The following is a 23,462-nucleotide window of genomic DNA, read 5'->3' as shown; positions in this document are numbered from 1 at the left end:
AGGGACAGCACCGTCAACAGTGACCCGTGGTGGGACAAGCCTGCACCGGTGTCCAATGAATCTGGGCTCCCACTGTGCCCTGGACCCGGGGGGAGGGGGGGTCAGGAGGAACCCACTGCCCCTCAGCACCTTCCCTACCCCTGGCTGGTGTCCCATGGTCTCCTCTTCTCTTCTCCAAGCCTATGCTCTTCCACTGGGTTCCTGGAAGGGCAAGGAAAGAAGGGCTTCTGTGGCCTCATCACCACCGAGAGTCCCCCGCTCTGACAACTGCACAGCTCTGTGCAGAAGCCAGCATCGTCAACAAGTAATGAGAGCAACAGAAACACAGTAGCCAACAATCCCGACATTCTGAAATCCAACTGGTAACTGGGTTTAAAACCCTAGGAGCCAATTGTCCCACGATTCTACACCCTCCCCAGCCCACCCCACCACCATGCTTTTCAACCAGGGGCCACGAGCCACCAAAGGGACAAAAAGCACCAGGGTAAAACAACACTTTCCGTGCCAACAATGTTGCTCAAGGCAAACAAATTTTAACTTCTTTTATTTAGAGCAAACGCAAGCCTATCAAACTAGACAGTATTCATTATTCTTTAAGTGAGACGAGTGATGATTTTTCAAAAAATGTTCTGTGGAAGGTCTTTTTTTTAATTCACTTATTTATTTTGAGAGAGAGAGAGGGAGAGAGAGAGAGAGAGAGACAAGAGGGGAGGGGAGGGGAGGGGAGGGGAGAGGGAAGGGGAGGGGAGGGGAGGGGAGGGGAGGGGAGGGGAGGGGAGGGGAGGGGAGGGGAGGGGAGGGGAGGGGAGGAGAGGGGAGGGGAGGGGAGAGGAGGGGAGGGGAGAGGACAGGAGAGGGGAGGGGAGGGGAGAGGAGGGGAGGGGAGAGGACAGGAGAGGAGAGGAGAGGAGAATCCCAAGCAGGTTCCATGCTATCAGCTCAAGAAACCTCGAGACCAAGACCTGAGCCAAAACCAAGAGTCGGATGCTCAACGGACTGAGCCACCCCGGTGCCCCCTGAGGCAGATCTTCTATCCCTGCTTCCAGACCAGGAATCCAGGCTGGAGTCCTTCTCCGCTGTGAAGAGAGGCTTTGGTGAAAGGGTCCCAGGACACTGAGCAGCGGCAGGCCCCCTCTCGCCCAGCTGCAATGGCCCTGCACGCTGAAATCCCGGTCCATCTGTGGGCCTGCTGTTCCTCCCAGAGCCTCTCACCAGTAGACCTGGAAAGGTCCACAGAACTGGGCTCAGGCTGCACACGATTATGCTTTTAACTTCCTCTCCGAGTACTGTGCCGTGTTTGTGCTCACGGGGACCCCAGGCCGGCTCTACAAGTCTTCCTCCTCAGTGACATCTGGCCTGGACTTGGCGGGCAGCTCCGGGCTCAGCAGGGCTCTCTCACGGACCTGAGCTCAGCTTCCGGGTCAGTTGGGGGCTGGCCGGTCCAGGGGGCCTCCGCTGGGTAGGTCAGTCTACACCACGAGATTCTGATCCTCCCGCACACCAGCCCTGACCTGCCCACGACGGCAGCCGGGCAGGGTTCTCAGGAGACCGCAGAAGCGCACACGGCCCCGTGAAGCCCGCACTTGGCAGTGACACAGCACCACGTCCGTCACCGACTGTCGGTCAGAGCAAGTCGTGAGATCGGCCCAGATTCAAGCAGGAGAAAAACAGACGGTACCTCCTGACAGAAGAGAGCAGACGTCACACTGCAGACGGGGAGGGGAATCATCGCTGCCATTTTTTGCAAACATGGAGCGTTTTCTCTTCCCGTATGCTTCCATCCAGAACCTCTAGATCACAGCTTCCCAGGAAGCTTTACCCGTTCCCAAGGACGTGCAGTTGGGGGCCCCACAGACAGATGCGCGCACACGTGTGCACGTGCGTGAATGTGTCTGCCTGAGAAAGAGAGTAGGGGTTCCAGCATCATCTGCAAGAATGAAGCATCTGTAAATTGCACTTCGTCGGGTGGAGGGTCTGTGCATCTCTTATATTCCCTACCACCGCCAAAACACATCCGGATGTCGTGTTCTGTTGCCTTTGCAGGCAGCTGTCGTCTTTCTCCTTTCTTTTTAATTCACTCACCAGCTATTCCAGCTCTATGTAGCCAGAAAAACAAGGACCATACCAGACAGTTCAATAGACAACATTTAATATGGGAAACTGGTTACAAAGATGTTAGAAGAGATAGAAAACCAAACCATGAGGCAACCCAAGGATTGGCTAAAGCAGGAGAACCCTCCCCCAGGATGGGAGGACTACCAGAGAGAGGCAGAGGTTAGTGGAGCCCAGAGGCCAGGTCCCCCACAGGAGCTGGGTCCTCAGGAGGGGCCACAAGGCAAAAGCTGGAACCACAGCCAGCACATAGCAGCTGCCAGAAATACCTCCTGGGGCTGAAGAGAGAGGAGAGGGTCCAGGGACACCTGCTGGGGCTGAAGGGAGGAGAGAGGGTCCTGGGACACCTGCTGGGGCTGAAGAGAGGGGAGAGGGCCCAGGGTCACCTGCTGGGGCTGAAGGGAGGGAGAGGGTCCTGGGACACCTGCTGGGGCTGAAGGGAGGGGAGAGGGGAGGGGGTCCGGGGACACCTGCTGGGGCTGAAGAGAGGGGAGAGGGCCCAGGGTCACCTGCTGGGGCTGAAGGGAGGGGAGAGGGGAGGGGGTCCGGGGACACCTGCTGGGGCTGACAAGCAGCAAAGACACCCTGGCTGCTGCAACCCTCCTTCCAATGCTGCCCACAGGCCGACCCAGGCCAGGAACCTGGCTGTGCACAGGGACAAACCATCTCGGTGGCTCACAAGGAAGGCCTGTTTCTCACTCTGCTCCAGTGCCCGTCACACCTGGGTCTGGGCTGAAGAGCAGGTGTGCCGTCCTCATGGCAGACAAGGGGGGTCAGGGTGGGTCAAGGACCACCAAGGAGGCTGTGCCGGGCCCTGGAAGGGCCCACACTTCATGGGACGACGCCAGTCACGTGGCCCAGCCCAACACGGATGAGAGAACTCCGTCCACGCAGGGTCCCCATCAGCCCCGTGGCGGTAGGCAAGAGAGGTATTCCTCTTGCAGAAAGGGCAGCTGTATTAGCTCCCTGTGGCTGCAGTAAGAGATCACCACACACTGAAAACAACACAAATGTATTTTCTTATAGTGCTGGAGACCAGAATTTTGAAATCGGTCTCACTGGGCTAAAGTCAAGGAGTCGCCGGGGGTTCCTTCTGCAGGCGCCAGGGGAGAATCCCTTTCCTGGCCTTTTCTGCTTCTGGAGCCACCCACATTGTCTGGTGTGTGGCCCCTCCCTCACATCACCCCAACCTCTTACCTCCATTGTGACTTTCCCACTTCCTCCTCTGATCTCCTGCCTGTGGTTCCCCCATAAGGACACTTATTGTTACTTTGGGCCCACCTGGATCATCCAGACAGCCTCCCCATCTCATGATGCTTAACCTAATCCCAGCTGCAAAGTCCCCTTTGCCATACAGGATAGCATTCCCAGGTTCTGGGGGTTGGGATGTGGACGTTCAACCACCACAAGCAGCACTAGCTCGATCCACCAGCAAGGGGTCTGGAGCGATGCAGGGTGCAGGGACCAGGCTCCCACACCAGGGAGCACAGCGGAGGAAGGGCAGGGAGGTCTTCCGGAGTCTCCTCCCAGCCTCTTCTTTATCAAGAAACAGTCCTTGCGTGCAGGGGGCGCTCCATCCCACCCATGAAGGGAAGAAATTCACAGCTCCTCGCCTGCCGAATGAGCTCATGAACGGTCTGCTGCTAAAGTCTGTGCAGCCCGGTGTCGGACTCTCGGACAAGTGAGATAAACAACGGTCATAATTCAGGTGTCCTACCTCGTAACACATTGTGTTTATTAACACACTGGCTAAGAGCTCCAGCTCCAGAATCCATCTCCTTGAGCACTATGATTCCTACAGGCTGTCACTGGAGGCCACCTCGGTTCTACAGGCAGGTCACAACATGGCCGTTTGCATTGTCAAGGCCAGTGGAAGAAAGAATGTCTTTCACACCAGTCTGCTAAGACAGCATCTTAGATGATGTTATGTGGTCTGGGAAGGCACATGTCCTCTCCTTGGTTACACTCTATTGGTTAGGACTCACAGGTTCCACCTGCACTCAAGGGAGAGGGGATTATACACGAGTGTGACTCATTGAGAGTCATCTTAGGGTGTATCAACCAGACATAGAGACAGAAAGAGAGAGAGAGAGAGAGAGAGAGAGAGAGAGAGAGAGAGAGATGATAGACGATTGATAGATGATAGCCCATCGATATATAATAGATGATTGATAGATGATTGATAGGTGATAGATAACAGATGGACAGATGGATGGATGAATGGATGGATGGATAATGGATGGATAAACAATTGATAGATGATAGATAGCCCATCGATATATAATAGATGATTGATAGATAATTGATAGACAATAGATAACAGATGGACAGATGGATGGATAGATGAATGGATGGATGGATAATGGACAGATAGATAGATGATAGACAATTGATAGATGATAGATAGCCTATCGATATATAATAGGTGATTGATAGATAATTGATAGATGATAGATAACAGATGGACAGATGGATGGATGGATGAATGGATGGATGGATAATGGATGGAGAGATAGATAAATAGACATACGATAGATAACAGATGAATGGATGGATGGATAGGTAGATAAATAAACGATGGATGGATGGATGGATGGATAGATAGAAGTTCATTCAAATGGAAAGTTACTGAGACGACCCCAAAATACATTATATTGGAACTGTCAGTAGACATACGGCTATCTTGTTCCAGGGAGAGCAAAACTGAAACCACCAGAGGAAAGCTGCAGGCAAACACACTTGGTCACCACATAAGAGAACTTTATGCCAATCCAGCGTTCAGAGGTGGAAGGAGGGGGTGGCCTGGGGACGGACCAAGTTCTTCCCTTGGCGCTCACAGAGAGGCCCTGGGGACACTGACGCTCCTCTGCGGAGGGTTCTCGGCAAAAGCAGTCGTGGTCCCTACCACCTGAAGGCCCAGGCTTCTTCCAGCTCTAGGTACCAATAACTTTCCATCTCCAAAGTTTTGAGAATGGATTCCTTCAAAACTAAAGGGACCCCGCCCCATCAGACATACGGAGTTTAGAAGGCATCACGGCTTTGCGGGACCCCGGCAACGGTGACCATCTCTAACATTTTAGCCCTGGCTGGGAAGACAGCAGCCAGGGCATAGTGAGACGGTGCGTGGGTGGAAGACAACGGGGGAGGAGTGATCCACACTGGGGTCACTGACACTAGAAATCAAGAGAAAGGAAAATTCCAACATCTGGTCTTCAGCGGAAACCGAACAGACGTTTAGAGAACTGAGAGGAGCTTCGGGTAAGACGCACGTAGTTCAAGTTGCAGCGACTGAGAGGGGAACCTCAAGGTATCTCAGATCCGTATCATTCACGGCCCTCGAGGAAGACACGGGCGCTCAGGAGCTTGCTCGTGGCGGGTCCGGTGGCAGCGCGCTCCGCGTCTCGTGCCCCGTCTCTCCCTGCTCCCTCTCTGTCCTACTCCCTTACCTTCCGCTCCTACGGCTGGGATCGCTCACCTCTTCCCAGCAGTCTTGAGAGACGACATCCCAGCATCCATCCCTAACCCAACTGGACCTCGGCCTCCTCCGTCTGAGCGAGCGGTTCCCGAGGGCTCCATCTGCCATGACCCACCCCCCCCCCACACACACTCCAGGGGTAGGAGCCATGTGCCGAGAGGGTGGAGCAGACGGGGGCTGCAGGAGGCCGGTCGTGGGCTGCCCACCTCAGAGGACATCTTCGGGGACAGGCGGCCGTCCGGTCAAATGAGGTGTCCTTAGAGGGCAGTGTCCCATTTCCAAGAGTGTGGTTACAGATCGGCGCTGCTTTGCTCCCAAAAGAAACGGACCTCTCCCGGCTCCGTGGTGCCAGCAGGCCGCTCTGAAAGGCCACGCGCACGGCGTGTTCCCGGGCTGTCCACAGCCCGACCGGCGTGTACTAACTACACGGCCAGAGCCACACCAGCAGCTACAGAGGAAAAGGGCTGTCCACGGAAGGACAGCCGCAGCCGGCTCTCCAGCTTGGGGCAAGGCAGCCCAGCTCCAAGCCAGCTCTGCCGGCCTGGGCCCTTGGCCGGGACTCAGCTTCTCCGGATCTGCTTCCATGGCCAAGTGGGGAGGACAGAACCGTTGTGACAATAACCTTCCTTCAGTGTCAGTGTCTTTCTCTTCCTCCTCCTCGCCCTTCCTGGGAAGAAGGCTTCCACATGCACGGACCTCTCACCTGTGCCCTGGGTGACCGTCTGATCCACAGCCCATTCCTTGCAGACGTCACACAGATGGGGGAAGGAGCCACCTGGTCTGAGAGCGTCACTCTGTGCCCACGGGGCCTCCTTCATGTCAGACCCGTGCAGGGTGCCCGGCCATGGCCAGCTGGCTGGAGGAAGGCCAAACGGCGGGGGCAGACATGGGTGAGGACAGAGGAGTGATAACAGAGCGGTGAGATTCAGCCGTTTTTAACCTTGGGTGGCTTGAATCAACACTGCGCCTCTCATCACAAGAACACTGGGGGAGCACAGCATACTTTTCCCCCGGCAGGTAGGGGCCCCTCCATGGGCTGTGAACCGAATTCAGTGGATCACCATTGTTTCTGGGAAGAGAAGGAGAAAGAAAGGAGGGGCGGGGAAGGGAGGGGAAGGGGAGGATCGGGTAGGTCAAAGCTCACACGTACGGCCAAGGTAGTTATGATTCTGTGAAGCTTTGGGTACGCGGTCCTGGAAGGGGATGTAAAGTGTATTTCTGACCATGGGTGCACTGAAGCTATCTGAAAGCAGAAACGGACGCACTGACCTTGGCATGAGCCGGCCAAGTGCACCCAGAGCCACCCTTCCCCTTGTTCCAACCACGGCCTCCGAGCCACACAAGAGTCGGGGCCGGCTTGTCCGGGGTCTGCATCCCTCCTCCCCAGCCGGCCTCCCGCATGAACGTGGACGCCCGTGTCTGGAAGGCGAGAAGGGGACACATCTCGGATTTCCTTGACCGGACACGGCCATCGCTGTGGGGCCTGCACCTCCCCAAGCACTTCCAGCGCTCCCGGGACCCACATGTCCCAGCCCGGGGAGATTTTCCGGACTATTTGGGGGATTAAGGGAGTGAGCACGCACACGGCCTCGGCACACATACACGACCGCTGGAAGGACACCCAGAAGACCTCGAGCTTTGGAGGTCTGCCCGCCTGTGCAGAGGGTCCAGAGACCGGGTGCTCAGCCACTCGGAGGTCAGTCCCGGCTCAGGGCTTCCGAGCTCCACGCTGGGAGACCTACTCGGGGCCTCTCTCTGGCTAGCAATCTGGCAATAATTATCAAAATGTATATTATACGTGGAATTCCCCTTCAAGAAATTAATCTCAAGGGATACCCTCCGATGTCGTCGGTGCTGAACAAAGGTGCATCCTGTGGTATCTGTGCTAGAGCTGAGACAGAAGGGCCCAAGGACCACCCGACGGAGACAGTGTGGGTGCCGGACAGCGCATCCTGGGGACAAGGCTCTGGTGCCAGCCTGAGGTGGCCCCACACATGCTGACAGGAGGGCATCTCCAGAGACACTGTAAGTAAAAACAGTGAGATGCTGAACAGTGTATATAATGTGATCCTGTTTGCATTTTTTGAAGTTTGTTTATTTTGAGAGAGAGAAAGAGAGCACGAGCAGGGGGGCGGGGGGGTGGGGACAGAGAATCCAAAGGGAGCTCTGTGCTGACAGTAGGGAGCGCTTCGCGGGGCTCAAAGTCACGACCCGTGAGATCATGACCTGAGCCGAAGTCGGACGCTTAACTCACTGAGCCACCCACGCGCGTCCCTGTTTGTATGTCTGTATGAGCAGAAGCGTGAACGTGTACTTAGAGCATCTGTGGTTGCCGGGAAGGTATCTGGATTTAATAAGCTGGGGGCTGGAATATGCCATTCACACCGTACTGTCTGCATTTTTCAAGGTGGAAAACAAGCACGCGAGATAACAGCGCTAAGCACGCTCTCTGATTTCGCTTGCTGTACACTTGTACAAACAAGACCACTGAAGCTTAACATGAGACGCAGGAAGAAAAACCGGTCCAGATCGATACCGCGTGGCCCGCCTTCTCTATGTGGGGAGGCCGCGATGCTCTGTGCGAAGAGCCTGGCTGCACACTGTGCACGGTGAGTAAACGGTTATTAATAACAGTAACGACGGCCTCCATTTGCTCCTGCAACACCGTTGGCTTCACTGTGGGGCAGGATATACGCCGAAGACGGGCCTTCGGCTTCCCACTCCCATCTCGAACTTAAAGAGGTCAGAAGACAGTTTACATAAAAGGCCCATCTCCTGTTCTGCTCTCTGCCGGGGCCCCAGCTGCTTCCTTTGATTAAATCCGCCGACAGCCGTGTTAGCGTCCCTTTGGGACACTAAACACTCCCGTCTGCATACACTCGCAAATTCATAAATGCCTCGGCACACACGGGATGCCCACAGGCTACAATACGTGCACAGGTCCCCGAATGTGGGGCCCCACCCAGTTAACAGAAGGGTCCTGCAGTGTCGCCTGGGGTAGCACACAGAGAGGGCGGGAAGGGAGGACGGGGCGGAAAAGACCAGTCTCTCCTTCACCCTGAGCGCATCTCACACTCGGCGCCTCCCTAGGAGGGCAGCTGAGAGGGTCTGGACGGAGCTCAGGGCCTTCTCCAGAGGAAGGGGGGCAGGGGTGGGGCTGGAGGGCAGCAGACCCTGCAGGAACCCAGCCTGGAGAAGGGAGAACACAAGGACGTGGAAGAGGTGACGGCAGACGTTGGGGAGAAGCGGGGAACGCGTGGGGCAGTGGGCTCTGAAGAGGCCGATGGCTGTCCCTGCGCTCCCCAGGCCCCCGCTTCCCCTCCCCCGCCCCCTCCAGCTGCAGGAAGCTTTAGAACCACGGGGCACCCAAGGCTCTTGCAGCTCAGGGACCCGGGGCTCCTCCACCTGGCCTTGGAGGACCAGAGCCAGCACTGGCCGCGGCGGCCTCTAGAGCCACTAAGAAGGACCACACGGGCAGGGACGACGGTGAAGCCAGGTCCGAGGCGTGACAAGGACCTGGGGCAAGGCACTGCCGAGGCCACTCAGCTCCCTGGCGAAAGAAGTGGGTCACAGGCTCCACCTGCTCTTGATCTCTGGCGTCCAGATTATCCCCCGGCGCCCGGGATGAGCCTGGGGGGGGCCGCGCGTCCTGCCCCTTCTCCTTCCACACGCTGTCCACGCAGCGGGACCACACGTAGCTTTGCACCTGCGGCCCGTAATACAAAAGACACCACGTGTGCGCCAAGTAAACTAAACTTGAAACACTCCTAGCGCTGCATCTGGGATCTAAATTTACTTCCACGAAATTTAAGGTTTTGGCCTTAAGTTACCCCTACAAGTAAGCTTCTGCGGGAAAGAATCGACGTCAGCACCTGCTACCTGGAAATCCAGGTCTCATGTCCTGAATGTGCCAGGAGGGGCCCTGTAGGTCACCTGACAGCTCCCTTTCCCAGTCCCCTCCCTCCTGGCCTGCCTCTGCCCTACAGGCCGTAAAAGCTAACATCTAGATCCCCTCGCCACCCTCGCGATTCGGGGTGCCCAAGAGACACCATCCTGGCCAATGAGACGCGGTACAAGCCCCTCAAGGAGACAGTTCCTCCAGAATGAAACGGCGAGGGCCTCCACAGTCGCGGTCTTTCTGTCACCCTTTGCCCATTTCTCTTCTACGTTCTCCCTGCCTGGAATGCAGTCGCTGTGCCCGGAGGGAGAGCAGCCATCTTGTGATGTGAAGGCAAGACCATTTGCTACAGGTGGCATTGACAAAGGTGTATCGCTGTGGAGCCTGGTTAATGCTTGGGAGGGGCTGTAGCTGCTCTGGGCAGACAACTTCAAATCGCTTGCCACGGGAGAAAGAAATCTAAGCCCCATCTTTTTTCACAATTGTTAGTTGAACCTTCCCTAATTTGCTGCCTACACACCTGTAAGAGTGATAGAGGCTAACAATGATGGCAACCAAATAAAACTGTAACAAAATGAAAGCAATGAAATTATACGCGCACACGCGTACGTGATTATTTTCAATGCATATTGCAATTATCAAATGAGATAAGTTATACAACATTGTAAGTTTTAAAGCGCTACTGGTACCATTATTCTACCTAAGATTGCTCATGCCCTAAAAGCCTTTGAAACTTGAAAAGAAAGTGGACAAAGTAAATGCCTCTGGGTCCTAGTGAGAAGTCCCCGCCCAGGTGAGACACCATTCCCCAACAAAAATGGAAAGGTGGGAAAGCCCTCCTGAAAGAGAGATCCTCGCAATCCTGCTTCTCTCGCACACGAGTCCCTTCGTTTACCGGGCAGTAAAAGGCCTCGCAGACTGTAACTCGGCCACAGAACCCGACGACCGGACTGCAGGAGCCGGAGCAGAACACGGGTCAGGGCTTGCGGGAGGAAACGAAGCCCCAGAGCCCACAAAGTCCCAGCAGCGGCGGGACACGGGAGGGACGGCCCCACCTATCTGCTGCTTAGCGGATTTCTGATTCTGCACCAGACGATGCTATAAATAAAGCCAGGAATAAATATTCCGTCAGCACATCCCTTGTTTCCTCAGCCTGCGTGTGTTCAGCTGCAGAGCGAGGCTGGCCTCCCTTCCCACCCTCATTATCCTAACGGCGCCCCCCCCCCCCCACCAAAAATGGCAAAGAAGACAGCTCTTGTGCCCCCTATTGGTCTGTGCCCACCTCGAGGAGCAGTCTGTCTCCCTTCTGCCCAGACTGCGTGTCTAGGCTGGAAAAGCTCCAAGAAGATAACAAAGGACCTGAGTCTTGTCTTCTCCAAGCAGGCTGTGGTTGCCCGCAGTGGAGATGCCATGGGACCACCCTCTTCCTCCTCCTCCCCCTCCCCTCCCCCCTCCTCCTCCTCCCCTTCCCCCTCCTCCTCCCCCAACCACCCTCTTCCTCCTCCTCCTCCCCCAACCACCCTCTTCCTCCTCCTCCTCCTCCCCCTCCCCTTCCCCCTCCTCCTCCCTTTCCCCCTCCTCCCCCACCTCCTCTTCCCCCTCCTCCTCCTCCTCCTCCCCCAACCACCCTCTTCCTCCTCCTCCTCCTCCTCCTCCTCTGCCTCCTCCTCCCCCTCCCCTTCCCCCTCCTCCTCCCCCTCCCCTTCCCCCTCCTCCTCCCCTTCCCCTTCCTCCTCCTCCCCCCTCCTCCTCCTCCCCTTCCCCCTCCTCCCCCACCTCCCTCTTCTTCCCCCTCCTCCTCCTCCCCCAACCACCCTCTTCCTCCTCCTCCTCCTCCTTCTCCCCCCTCCCCCTCCTCCAGCCAGTGTAAAGCACCCCACTGCGTGGACGAGCTGGGTGTGATGGGCAAAATAATCAGACAGTGGCTCTGGGAACCGAGACTAGCAATCAGACTAAGTAAAATTTAACAGAGAAATTGTAAAAGTGCATGACTCTTTATTGACTGATCATTATCGGTCGGTTGGTCTGTAGATGGATAAGCTGTCGTGTCCCAAGCACAGAGTACACGGGTGTGTCCCAGCCAGCTCAGCTGCTGCCAACAAAGCACCACAGGCTGACGGCTTCAACCTCTGGCATCCGCTCCTCACGGCTCTGGAGGCTAGAGGTCGGCAATGGGGCTGCCGAGGTCGGGTCCTGGTGCATTGTAGACGGCCCCCTGTCCCTGCCGTGTCCCCACGTGGACTTTCAAGTCCGCCAGCGTCCTTCCTCTTCTTCCTCTGGTGCCATCGATCCTATTTGATTAGGACCCCACACTACGACCTCACTTAACCGTACTTAACGTCCTCGGAGGTCCCATCTCTAAATACAGCCACACTGGTGGTTAGGACATGTGAATTTGGAGGGGGTGGGGACTCTATGGACGTGTATACGTACATGCATGCATGTGTCTGTATACACACGGTGCTCGTGATGCATCACACAGTGTAGAAACGCAGGCGGGCACACACGTATTTGCACGACACCGATGGGAATCCTACGGTTATTATTTTGGCTACCTCTGTGACTTAGGGGCCACCATCTACAACTAATTGCAGATCTGGGCCTGGAGCACCCCGGTGGGGTTCCTTGAGGTCCCTGCTCCCTGCGTAGCTCTTCCAGAGCCAGGACAGACGGTGCCTTCCGCGTGGCACGGATCGAGGACCACGGACCACGACCGGCACCCACCGCCCTGTCCACGCCCCTCCTGAACAACTGTCCGAGCACATTCCCCTCCATGCCAGCAGCGAGAGCGGCACCGGCCGGCCTGGGTGGGGTTCCAGGTACACGAGGCAATCAGAGTTCCTGCAAACAGAAGGCATTACTGGCTGCACAGGCCGGCAGGCACGTCCCCACCGTGTCTTTTCACTCCTCCCTGGGAGCCCCGGCCAAGTCCTGCCCACTGTCCCCAGCACCTCTCCTGCAGCACACTGGTCCCCTCACCGGTGGCCTCTGAGCACAGACCCCCTGGGGGGTACGAGACCCCAGGAACACACCTTCTGTCCCAGGTTCACTAACCCTCTCAGCGGGAACGAGAGAGGCCTCGCGAATGTGGTCTGAGGGTGAAAGGAGACAGGACAGTCAGTGATTGATCCCCATCCGCCATCCCTGCCACCACACAGGCTTGGAGGGGCAACAGCTTCGTTTCCTCCGTGGGGTCAGTGACCACGTGCTCTCGCGCTCCCAAAGTCGGCCGCAGCCGGGTCCCCTCCGCAGTGTGTGTCTGGAGGCCAGCCCTCTGCCTCGACGCCTGGCACCGTGGGGCGGCCTGATGTGGGGCGGGCAGGGCCACCGGGGTGCCCACACGCCCAGGCCTCCACAAGGCTCCCGGTGGGATGGGGCAGGGTTCCCAAGAATGCCTCCAAGCGGTTCATCTCGGACACCCCGAACCAAACAGACTTCACCTCCTTTGGAGGAATCATTTTTAAGTCCAAGTTGAGCTCCTGAGTCCATGTGGTGAAAACCAACCCTCCAGTGCAAAGACCAGAAGGACAGGGCTGGCCCCGTCCCTCCCTCTCCAGCCCCACAGCACGGGCCGTCGTCAGCCGGCCCCCGACGAGGCTCGTTCCCGCCCCACTGATACTCAAGGCTGCTACCACGTCAGGCCAGTGACAAGGCCCTCTGCTCCTGAGCACCAGACTAGAGGCCAGGCTTGGGACGGCACTGTGCCACCATTCAGTCCGCTTGTGACCCAGACGGTTCCTATGCAGGTGGCCCTCCCCTCCCGTCACTGGTGGACGAGGCAGGATGCAATCCCGTGCACAGATGGAACTAAAGCCCAAAACGATGGCCGGTGATTTAGAGCTGTCCTCTGCCTGTACTTCCAACGTGGTTTAAGTTTGTTTGTTTATTTTGAGAGGGACGGAGAGACTGCAGGCAGGGGAGGGGCAGAGAGCGAGGGAGACAGGGAAACCCGAGCAGGCTCTGCACGGTCAGAGCGGAGCCCGATGCGAGGCTGGATCTCACAAACCCGAGATCATGACCTGAGCCGAAATCAAGAGTCAGACGCTTGGGGCGCCTGGGTGGCGCAGTCGGTTGAGCGTCCGACTTCAGCCAGGTCACGATCTCGCGGTCCGGGAGTTCGAGCCCCGCGTCGGGCTCTGGGCTGACGGCTCAGAGCCTGGAGCCTGTTTCCGATTCTGTGTCTCCCTCTCTCTCTGCCCCTCCCCCGTTCATGCTCTGTCTCTCTCTGTCCCAAAAATAAATAAACGTTGAAAAAAAAAAAAAAAAAAGTCAGACGCTTAACCGACTGGGCTGCCCAGGCGCCCTCCAACGTGTCTTACAATCAAATGGACGTGTGCGTCCCGTCTCTCCGTGCTTGCAGCGCACTTACCCAAAAATCGGAACCCATTTTAAACGTCTGCTTTTGGAGGCCGTACTCACATAAAGGACCGGTGGGAGCTTGCACGGCACGTGCCACCAGAGAGGACGCGTCCTCCGCTCGGGAGAAGGCCGGCGGGCCCCGCACCCAGATGAGGAAGTGTGGCTTTGGTCACTTCACGCTACCGTTCCTCCCGTGGGCATGACACAGGGCTCCCCAAGGCTGCCACGGAGGCTGCAGTGCCCTTCCGGAGCCTCCGTCCTCAGGATCCCAAAGCTCCCCCAAGCTGCAGCTGGGCTCCAGTCACTGCCTTTTCACACACTGCCTTCCCTCGCACCCCCCGCCCCGGCCCCAGCACACCTGCAGTAAGTAATGCAGTCGTCACTGACGTGTCTGTGTCAATGCACGCGGCCACGTCCGTCTGGATCTGTGTGTACGTGCTTCTGTGTGTGTGTGTCTGTGTGTCTGTGTCTGTCTGGATCCGTGTGCAGGTGCCTGTGTGGGTCTGTGTGTGTGTGTGTCTGGATCCATGTGTATGTGCCTGTATCTGGGTCTCTGTAACTTCCACCACCGTCACCCACAATGCTGCTTCCTCGTCCCCAAACCATAATGCCTGTGTCTTCCCTTTTTGCACAACTTAGTATTTGCTTTCAAAACGTAAAAAAAGATCTTACGGAAGAAGGAAAAAGTATCATTCTGTCTCCACCTAGACACACATAGCTTCACCGTCTTCACCAGCCCGCAGCTTCAAACTCAATTTGTGGCCCGTGGCCCCGGGTGACAGGGGCTCATCAGGCAGTCACGCAGGCAGCAGCCCGCTTTGAGCGGATCTGGGGGCACAGACACGGCAGTCCCCCAGCAGCAAAGCCAGGGCACTTGACGGCCGGACCCGCCAAATAGGGCACCGCGTGGGTGAGTGGAGGGCGCCAGAAAGGTGTGTCCCCTTGGACCCTGTGAATGTCACCTTATTTTGAAAGTCTTCACAGGTGCGATTAAGATTCTGGACCTGGATTGTCCAGGTGGGACCTAAGCCCAGCAACAAACATCACTGGGAGAGACGGGGGAGACACGTGGAGAAGACAGAGCCACGTGAACACAGGCACAGATTGGGGCAGCGCTGCCTCAGGAGCACCCGGAGCCACCAGAACCCCGCAGGAGGCAGGAAGGACCCCCCCCCCAACCGCTGCCGACACCTTGATTTCCGGTCTCTGGAACCAGAAGCTCAACCTCCATTGTTTTAAGCCACCCGGTTTGTGGCGCTCTGTTTCGGCAGCCACACAAAACTCCCAGGGAACAGGCAGACGTTCCGGAGCAGGTCCCTGTGTTCAGTGCTCATCCCACTCCAAGGATCCCTCCTCACGGCCGCTGTCCTGCCCCAGGAGAATCGCCCGAGTTTATGAGGAACCAGGCTCCCGGGACCTGCACATCCTGCGGCTGAAAGGCGCAGCCCTGGGCCATTTCACTGGTGTCCGTGAACCCGCCTCCCTCAGGATGGTACACCCTCTAGGAAACCGGCTGCAGGAAATCACAATGCTGCTCTGTATTTTTTAATGTTTATTTATTTTGAGAGAGAGAGAGAGAGCGAGAGAGCATGCAGGTGAACAGGGGAGGGGCACAGAGGGAAAGGGAGAGAGAGAATCCCAAGCAGGCCCTGCACGGTCAGCGCAGAGCCCGACACAGGGCTCAATCTCACAAACACTGAGATCGTGACCGGAGCCAAAACCAAGAGTCAGACACTTCACGGACTGAGCCCCCAGGCAGCTCCAGAATTCTGCCTGGAGAACAAATTGTATGAATATTACTCACACTTTGGGGGAAGCAATAGTTGACGGTTTACAAGATATACTGTACTACACTATAAAATGTTATAAAAATAACTGCACGGAATACATCATGTAAATACTTAAAGGCTTTATTATGTGCTTATGTCTAATCGAAATCCATGTACGGTTACACTGAACACATTCTTTATGCACCATAACTGAAAATATAAAACACAAAACCAACTCAAAGTATTGCTCAAATAAAAGCAATTTTTCTTCGTTTTAAGGTGTGAAACCATGGTAAAATGGAAAAGAAACAGCACATAAAAAGAAAACCATTAGGTGGATTTTTAAAAACTTAATTTAACTATTATAGCGAATATTCCCGAGACTACTGTGCTGTGGACAATTAAATGCATCGCACTCAAAGACGTGCGATCCCCAGCCATTTGAAAGCTCAGGGACCGAACAGACGCACATCGGGGACAGAGGGGCAGCCGGGGCACAGCTCTGCCAGCCCTCCGGGCCCCACCGTCCCCCAGGGCCAAGGACGAGGACAGGGTGGCTGGAGGACGGGCCCGGGAAAGCCGCACTGGTGCCGCGGTCAGTCCCAGCCTGCCTGAAGGTCACAGCGACTCACACAAGACCAGGAGGGTCTTCAGAAAGCAGGACGGTGAAGTTAGGAAGGGGGGTGGTCCTCCCCTCGGATGCTTCGATATTTAGCCATGTCTTCAGGGAATACTTTAGAAAGTTCTTGAATCAACAGGCTTTTAAATTTCTAAGAAGAAAAACATACAGCATCAAAGTATCTTTGTTGGTGACCTGTCACCCAAGTTGCAGACTACTTCCCACCCCCCAAGCCTCAAACTCAAAAGAATAGAAACTGTGCCTTCCCTTTGCGTAAGCGGCCGTCCACACTGCCTGCTCATGACCCGGCTACGAGCAATGCCTACGAGCTTAGAACTGTGTTAGAGGTACGTTAACGAACTATCTGAGAGAGGAATCCATGAGCACAACATAAATACTTCAACTAGAAAAGCCCCTCCTGTGAGGTGCCAGCCACACACGTGGAAATGACTTTTGCAGACAACACACGTAACGGGAATCCTCACACAATATTTAACTAAGCAATTATTAACTCAAACCACGTCAAACTCGCTGTGTGCAAACAGCTTGATCAAAGCTTTCGGAGCACCTGGAAACCTCTCTACTGCAAATGCTGCGGCTTCTTGATCCTACTTATCCGCCTCACACTTGTCTAATCCAGTCTGAAAAGCAGCGAAGTACCTGCCAGCATCTGAAAGCCTTTCCTTGAGAGTCACACTGAAAGGCAGCTCTACAGACACGAGCAGACCTCACACATGTTCTCAAGGGACACCGCACCTCAACACAACCACCGTCTAAGCTGCAACTCGGGCAAGGTTGAACACACGGTCCGCGGGGCAGACGAAGGCCACGGAGCTGCGCCACGAGACCCGCGCAGATCTCCGATGATGGAGACAGATGCGCGCTGAAGGTCACAGTCCCCATGCATCACCGCCCGCAGGGATCCCCGCACTGTCCGCGGCGCCGGAGTCGACCAGGGCGAGGCCAAAGCGGGAGCCGAGCGCACACGGCCCACAACCCGTCCACTCGCTCACAAGGGCACCGGCCACCACGGCCTGATGTCCTGCGGGCGACGCTGAGCTCAAGGGCAACGCACCCCAAACTGACAAAACAGGAAGGAAGCTGCGGGCACCACACAGACCATCACAGCAGTGCCACGCGCAGGGCAGGCTACCCGGCACCAGGACGGATCACCGGGGGGGACGTTAGGAAGCCCGGTGACCCAGGGCAGCAGGTGACAAAGTCGTCACGGTCATCCAAGCAGGGCCTCTCTGCTCCTTCCCCGCGCTCAGCCACAGAGCCCTGGGCCCCGAGCCCCGAGGTCACCGCGTGGCCATCCCCGTACACACGAGATATCGGCCTGGCACTCAGTGGGCGCTGGGCCCCAGCAGGGACACAATGCTTGTCCCTGAGCCCAGGCTGCCATGACGAGATGGGAGAGGAAGGGAAGAGGGGCATCCTCCTCAGGTGCCCCCATGGAAAGGTTGGTCCCCAAGGCCTGAGGAGGAGACGCAGGCTGAGCCCCGAGGACAGTGGGTGCAGAGGACAGGCCAGAGCTCCAGAGAAGGCCGCGCGAGAGGGAACAGGAGGGAGGGGGACACGAGGCCGGGCAGCCAGGCAGGGGTGAGGAGTGGGTGGAGGCGGGAGCTCGCAGCACGAAGCCAGCACGCACGGGCGACGAGGGGACGGCGCAGCGCGGGAAAGGAAGAACCACGCACCCCAATCTGAACCACCACTCAGTCAATGTAAATTAAAAAAAAAAAGCCCCGCATATTTCATGTCCAAGATGCATGGAATTTTCTAGTTCTCATCAAAGCAAAGAACACACAGAGAAGTGCTGTGTGGAGCGCTGAGGACAGGGGCCACAGCACGAACGGGCCTGGAGCCAGGCGCTGGAGACAAGCACTGAACAAGGAGCAGGGAATAAAGATTTCGGAACCTTCTAAGCCCCGGGACCATCATTCCAGGAAATGGCAGAACAGACGGCATCAAAAAGCAGCAAAGTACAAACCTGCAGTTGGTCTTACGCCAACGGCTGGCCAGCGACAAGGAACCGTCACGAGAATTCGCCTGGGCTCTCCTAAAAGGCAGGCCGCCACCTGCTGCGTCCCGTCCCCCCGACCAGGCCCTCCACTGCTCTGTGTTACTTACCGCCCGTTACACACAGAGGTCTCAGCTGTGCCACCGTGTGAAATAGTGCACGTTTTACCACGTGTGGAAAGGAACAAGGTCTATCGGCCAAATCTGCTTTGTAAGGATCTCTTCACATTCGGACCTTAGTTTGTGCTCACAAGCGCCTTACCTTCATGGTGTCGATCTTGCCTTTCACCTGTTCATTCCTGGCCAGGGCCCTCTCCAGGCACTCTTTGGTGTAGAGTTGGGGGTTTCGGCCTTGATCTATGTATCTGGAGACAGCAAACACCTCCATTAACGTTCTCCTGGCTGACACCTATTCTCAGTTTTCTCAGGGACAGAAAGGAGAGAGCACATACAACTTCACACGGCCTTGTTTGGACAAAACAGTGCCCGGGAACCAAGTGAATCAGGATTCTTCCATTTACGCAAGTATAGATGATGTGATCTATGACTTCTAATAGCGAGACTGACTCACGCAATCAAGCAATGACCACTTACAACCCAAGCGAGCTTCACATCCTCAGCGTTTGCTCTGCTTCAATTCCCTTGACCCTCACAATAACCTGTAAGGTCAGGCAGCTCTCGACAAAGAGAGGACCAACATGAGCCAGGGTTTCAGGCTGGGGAGGAGAGGGGTTCTCGCCAATATATGGCCTCCACTCCGGGGCGGGGGGGGGGGGGGGGGGCGCACCCCATCAGTCCCCGGGGAATCCCTTTGCAGAGGAGCCTGGGGGCTGCCGGAGCAGGGCGGGGGAGCTGTGCATGGGGCAGCCCCAGCCCTGCCGGCCCCAAGAATACACACAAACTGTTGTACCACTTTTGGGGGGCGGGGGCCCTGACACACTACTTCCCTAAATACACCCAAGTAACATGAATTTAACAGAGGGATTCTCTCCAATTGTTTCTAAATTGTAGAGCTGTTTTTGAGATTTCTGACACTTGTCCCCAAGATGTCTTCATTCCCCTGCAGACTTCATCAAGCGCACTGGCTGGCTGAATATCCACGTTTACCAGCCGTGGGCCACGTGCCCGCTTCCGCACCTTACAGACCTTCATACCCTTCAGCTACACTAATTACTCATTACAAAGGAAAAGAAATCACGGCCACGAAATCCAATTCATGCTCCAACAAAAAAAAACTGTCACTTCAGAGATTAAAAAAAAACAAAAACACTGTTCAGTTACTGTTAATGGCATAAAAACTGGCCTTTAATTATGACAGATAAAAAAATCTATGTATCACGTTTTAGAAATTCCATTTTATTGGAATGTTTTTGAAATGATGGAACGAAAGAAGCCAAGTTAGGGTTAGTTCTGAACAAAACACATCCAATTCTGAAGAAAAACACCTGACAGGCTCAAGTGTCCGAAACAAGTAACCGTCTCAACAGCAATAGCGTTCGGATGGGGCTCTCCCTCCAGGCCCGAGGGCCAAGTGCGCTCCCGCGGACACATCAACCCCCAGTCCCGGAGAGAGGAGCACAGGTTACAGTTTCTCTCTGCCACAGTCAGTGTGCCTGTCTGGAAGCGTGAGCTACAAAAGGCCCCTGAGACCCTGGAAACTCCTCCCACATCGTGCATGTTGACCGACAGCTCTCACCTGCTACTTGTTAGAGCTCAGAGGCCATCGCGGTCCCAACGCCCGGGATGAACCTCAACCGTCCCTTCTGCCCACCGGCTGTGGCCGTGGCGGCCCAGGCCGCACCGCCTGCTGCCCATACACAATCAGTCCCCATCCCTTTCTCTCACCGGCCCTTCAGAAGGCCGGGGCAGTCAGCCGGCATCTGGCCTGACATCCATCCCACACATTCACGGCCAGAACAGCACTAATGAGGACACTTCAGGAAAAGCAAATTAGCCTCCACGTTCCTGCAATTCACAGGCAGGCAGGCAGGGAGCCACCGTCCGGGAGCCTAAAGCCGTAACACACGCACGCGGAGAACTCGATGGGCTGACAGAACACGCTAAGAACACGCAACACCATGGCCAGGGAGAAAGGACAGGGCCAAGAGCAGTAAGAGTGCAGCCTGTGTGTCCCGTCTATGTGGGCAGCTCCTGAGCTGTGCTGTCACGAGGCCCTGCATCTCTGACCTTTCCGCGACGTTAAAATGGTAACGTTTCCCTTAACTGTCCAAGGAAATCTAGTGACTCAACATTTGCAGTTTTAAGGCCAAAAGGACTGACATGCTCTTGCCATCAATGCTGGCTCCGCCTCCGGAGAGAGACGCTGCCTGGCAAGAGACATCGGCTCTGGGCGAGGAAGGACGAGTCCAGAATTTTTCTCTTAACTCTGACACTTAGGAGCCACACAGCCCGACGCAGTTACTTACCAGTTCTCTCACCTGTAAAATCAGTGTGATAAAACCTGAACTAAACAAATCTGTAACTTTATTTCCTGGAGGCGTTCTCTGGGCCACGCCTAGGACAGGCACACACAGCTCTCCAGCAGCAAACAGTGAACAGCCTTCCCAATTTCACTTGGTCTAAGAACCTTTATTTCCCCCCCCAGAGCAGATATTTGCCATCTCCTAAAATTAGCACTCCCAGCGCAGCCTGAAAGACATCACACCAAATTACTTCTCATGCTGTTTCTGCCTATAGTTTTTTCTTTTTTCTTTTATAACAGCCCGAGTAGAACTTTTTATCCCTCAAGAAAAAAAGCGATATGGACTTTTGAGAGCCTATGGTGTTTTTCACATATTTAATAAACCTTTAGTCACATGTTAACTCTTTTTCAACAATATGTAGATTTTTTTTTTTTTTGAGTTTTTAGTCCCATTAAAACAGAGGCTCCCTGAAAGCAAGTAATTTTCGTCTATCTTCACTGGCTTATCCCCAGCACCTATAATGTGCTAAAAGTCAGTAGCTGAAGGAGTCATTATAGCATCATTAAACAAGAATTCTACTCAAATGAAAATCAAGAATGATACTTACTCAAAAACTTCTAAAGGCACAGTAATGTCATGAAGCTGCTGCCTGCACTTATCAATATCCTGTAAGCCAGTAACGATAAAATTCCTGGAGGAAAAAACAAAAGTGGGTCATGTGGTTAATTCACATGACAGCAGGAACACCACCCAGGCGGCCAACTAGAACTCCACAGGAGACAGAGTTCCTTACCCCAACAAGGCGCATGGCTCTGTTTAGCTACAGAATTCCTAGGAAAGCTCTGGAGTTGGAGAATACCCTCAGGTATCTGACTTTCTTCCTTTTTTCATGTATTTATTTTTGAGAGAGAGAGAGAGAGAGAGAGTGTGAGCGCACGCAGGGGAGGGGCAGAAAGGGAGGGGACAGAGGATCTGAAGCAGGCTCTGTGCAGACAGCACAGAGCCAGATGTGAGGCTCGAACTCATGAACAGCGAGATCATGACCTGAGCTGAAGGCAGAGGCTTAACCACTGAGTCACCCAGGCAACCCTTGACTTTCTTTTCTAAAGGAGAAACAGCCAATACGGGGGGGGGACAGAAACCAACCCTTTTGAGAATCTGATGAAAACTATCAATCTTCCCTCAAAAACAATTACCCTGACTTCCACCTGGTTTTGTGTGCAATTTCAGAGAACACATGGGGCAGCGGACTCCCACTTAAGAACCCATCCTCCGAGTCTGGGGGTAAGAAAACTATCCCTGGCTGGTTCAATCTCAGCCTCCTTTTGGAGGCTTCAGAGATCACCAGGCTAGTCCCCCCGCACTGGGTTTGTAACGCTGGGTTGCAATTATGTTGGATGTCTGTACCCCCTATAAAGCCGAGCCCTTCATCAGGACATTCTGTTCGCGTATTTGCCTCTTGTTCATCCCCGGGCCTAATACCATGGCCAGCACGGAGCTGTTGCCAAAAAACTTAATAAACGGTCTGCAACCTTCCTCACCACCTCCCCCATCCAACTCCTCCACATTCAGGCCTCCGCAGCAAGTGGTTTCAGACCCCTCTCCTTCCGGGGCTCAATCCGGTGCACTCCCCCGTGAAGTCCGCCTCCCCTCTGGGGACGGGGACAGAACTCCCCAGGAGGGCCCAGGAGAAAAGGAAGGAGTCACACGCGCTCGAGGACAGGCTTTGATTATCAGGCCCAGAAACTGCACAGTCGGCCCATGGTGACGTCTCCAAATGGGCCCCCAAGAAAAGGTTGCAGCAAAGCAGAGCGGGAGGGAGGAGGGCCGGCAAGAGGCGGCGGCGAGCCCGCCCCGGGCGCACAGCCTGGAGCGAGACCAGGCCCAGACGACGGCGGAGAGGGGCGGCTCCCGGCCAGGCCCCGGCTCCCCCGCCGCCCGGCTCCCCGGCTCCCCGGCGCGACTCCCGGCAGACGCCGCCCCGCCAGCCCCGGCAGACGCCCGCGGACTCGGGCCGCCACTCACAGCTTCTGGTTGAGCCCGGCCTGGCTGCTGGGCTGGAAGTCGCTGACGATGATGCCGAGCTGCCGGATGTTCTCCACGAACTTCTCCAGGTGCTCCTCGAGGTGGTCGAACTTCTCCGCCATGGCCCCACAACAAACACCGCCCCGCGCGTGGTCCTGCTCCGCCGCTTCCCGCTTCCGCCCGAGCCCGCCGCCACTTCCGTTTCCTCCAGCGGCAGGAGGCGGGGTCTGAGGGGCTACCCGCGCGGCCGGGGGGGGGACGGGACCTAGGCTGTGGGCGGGACGAGCGCTGGGGGCGTGGTCTGGGCCGGGATCGGCGTGCAGGGGCGGAGCTCGAGCGCAGGGAGGGACGGAAGCCAGCTCAGCCCCGCCCCAGCAGCCCCGAGCCGCCCAAGTGAGCGGGATCCTTCCAGCTAAACCGGGTCCCCAGGTGTTGTCAGTCCTCAGGACTGCCCTGTTGCTCTGAGGCCCGCCAGGAGCTAGCCCTGGGGACCTGCGACACCTCGTTCTGCCTCCCCTAGCCCTGCGCAAGCTAGCCTCTGAGCCTTCGTTCTCGTCCATCAACTTGGAATATTGAGTGTAGACAGCTGCTTGAGATTAGACTGGTTTAAGACCCCGAGCACAACAGGCAGTGCTTGGAAACAGTAGCTTATCCCCACGAGGAAAATGACTTTTTTTTTTTCTGAATATACAAATTACTCATTGCAAATAATTAAAACAATACAGGAAAAAATATAATGAAGAAAGAGGGAAAGACACCTGAA

The 23,462-nt window shown here is 55.8% G+C and overlaps 1 protein-coding gene across 2 annotated transcripts; it reads right to left on the bottom strand.

The window, feature by feature from the left end:
• Nucleotides 1-165: 165 nt before the first annotated feature.
• MED10 (mediator complex subunit 10) lies at nucleotides 166-22,900 on the bottom strand. 2 transcript variants are annotated; one of them, XM_043601386.1, is made up of 4 exons: nucleotides 22,700-22,882; nucleotides 21,282-21,365; nucleotides 18,514-18,616; nucleotides 166-201 (listed from the first exon to the last, which is right to left on the bottom strand). In XM_043601386.1, exons 1-4 carry the CDS (start codon nucleotides 22,819-22,821, stop codon nucleotides 181-183), a joined length of 330 nt encoding a protein of 109 aa, XP_043457321.1. In that variant the 5' UTR covers nucleotides 22,822-22,882; the 3' UTR covers nucleotides 166-180. The 2 variants fall into 2 exon arrangements, with proteins under 2 accessions (XP_043457321.1, XP_043457312.1); XM_043601377.1 differs by lacking the exon at nucleotides 166-201 and adding an exon at nucleotides 15,739-16,383 and having other exon boundaries at nucleotides 22,700-22,900.
• Nucleotides 22,901-23,462: the final 562 nt, after the last annotated feature.

Source organism: Prionailurus bengalensis, chromosome A1, assembly GCF_016509475.1.
Source record: "Prionailurus bengalensis isolate Pbe53 chromosome A1, Fcat_Pben_1.1_paternal_pri, whole genome shotgun sequence".
In the NCBI taxonomy this organism is placed as follows: Eukaryota; Metazoa; Chordata; class Mammalia; order Carnivora; family Felidae; genus Prionailurus; species Prionailurus bengalensis.
This window is presented reverse-complemented; position numbering and strand designations above follow the sequence as displayed.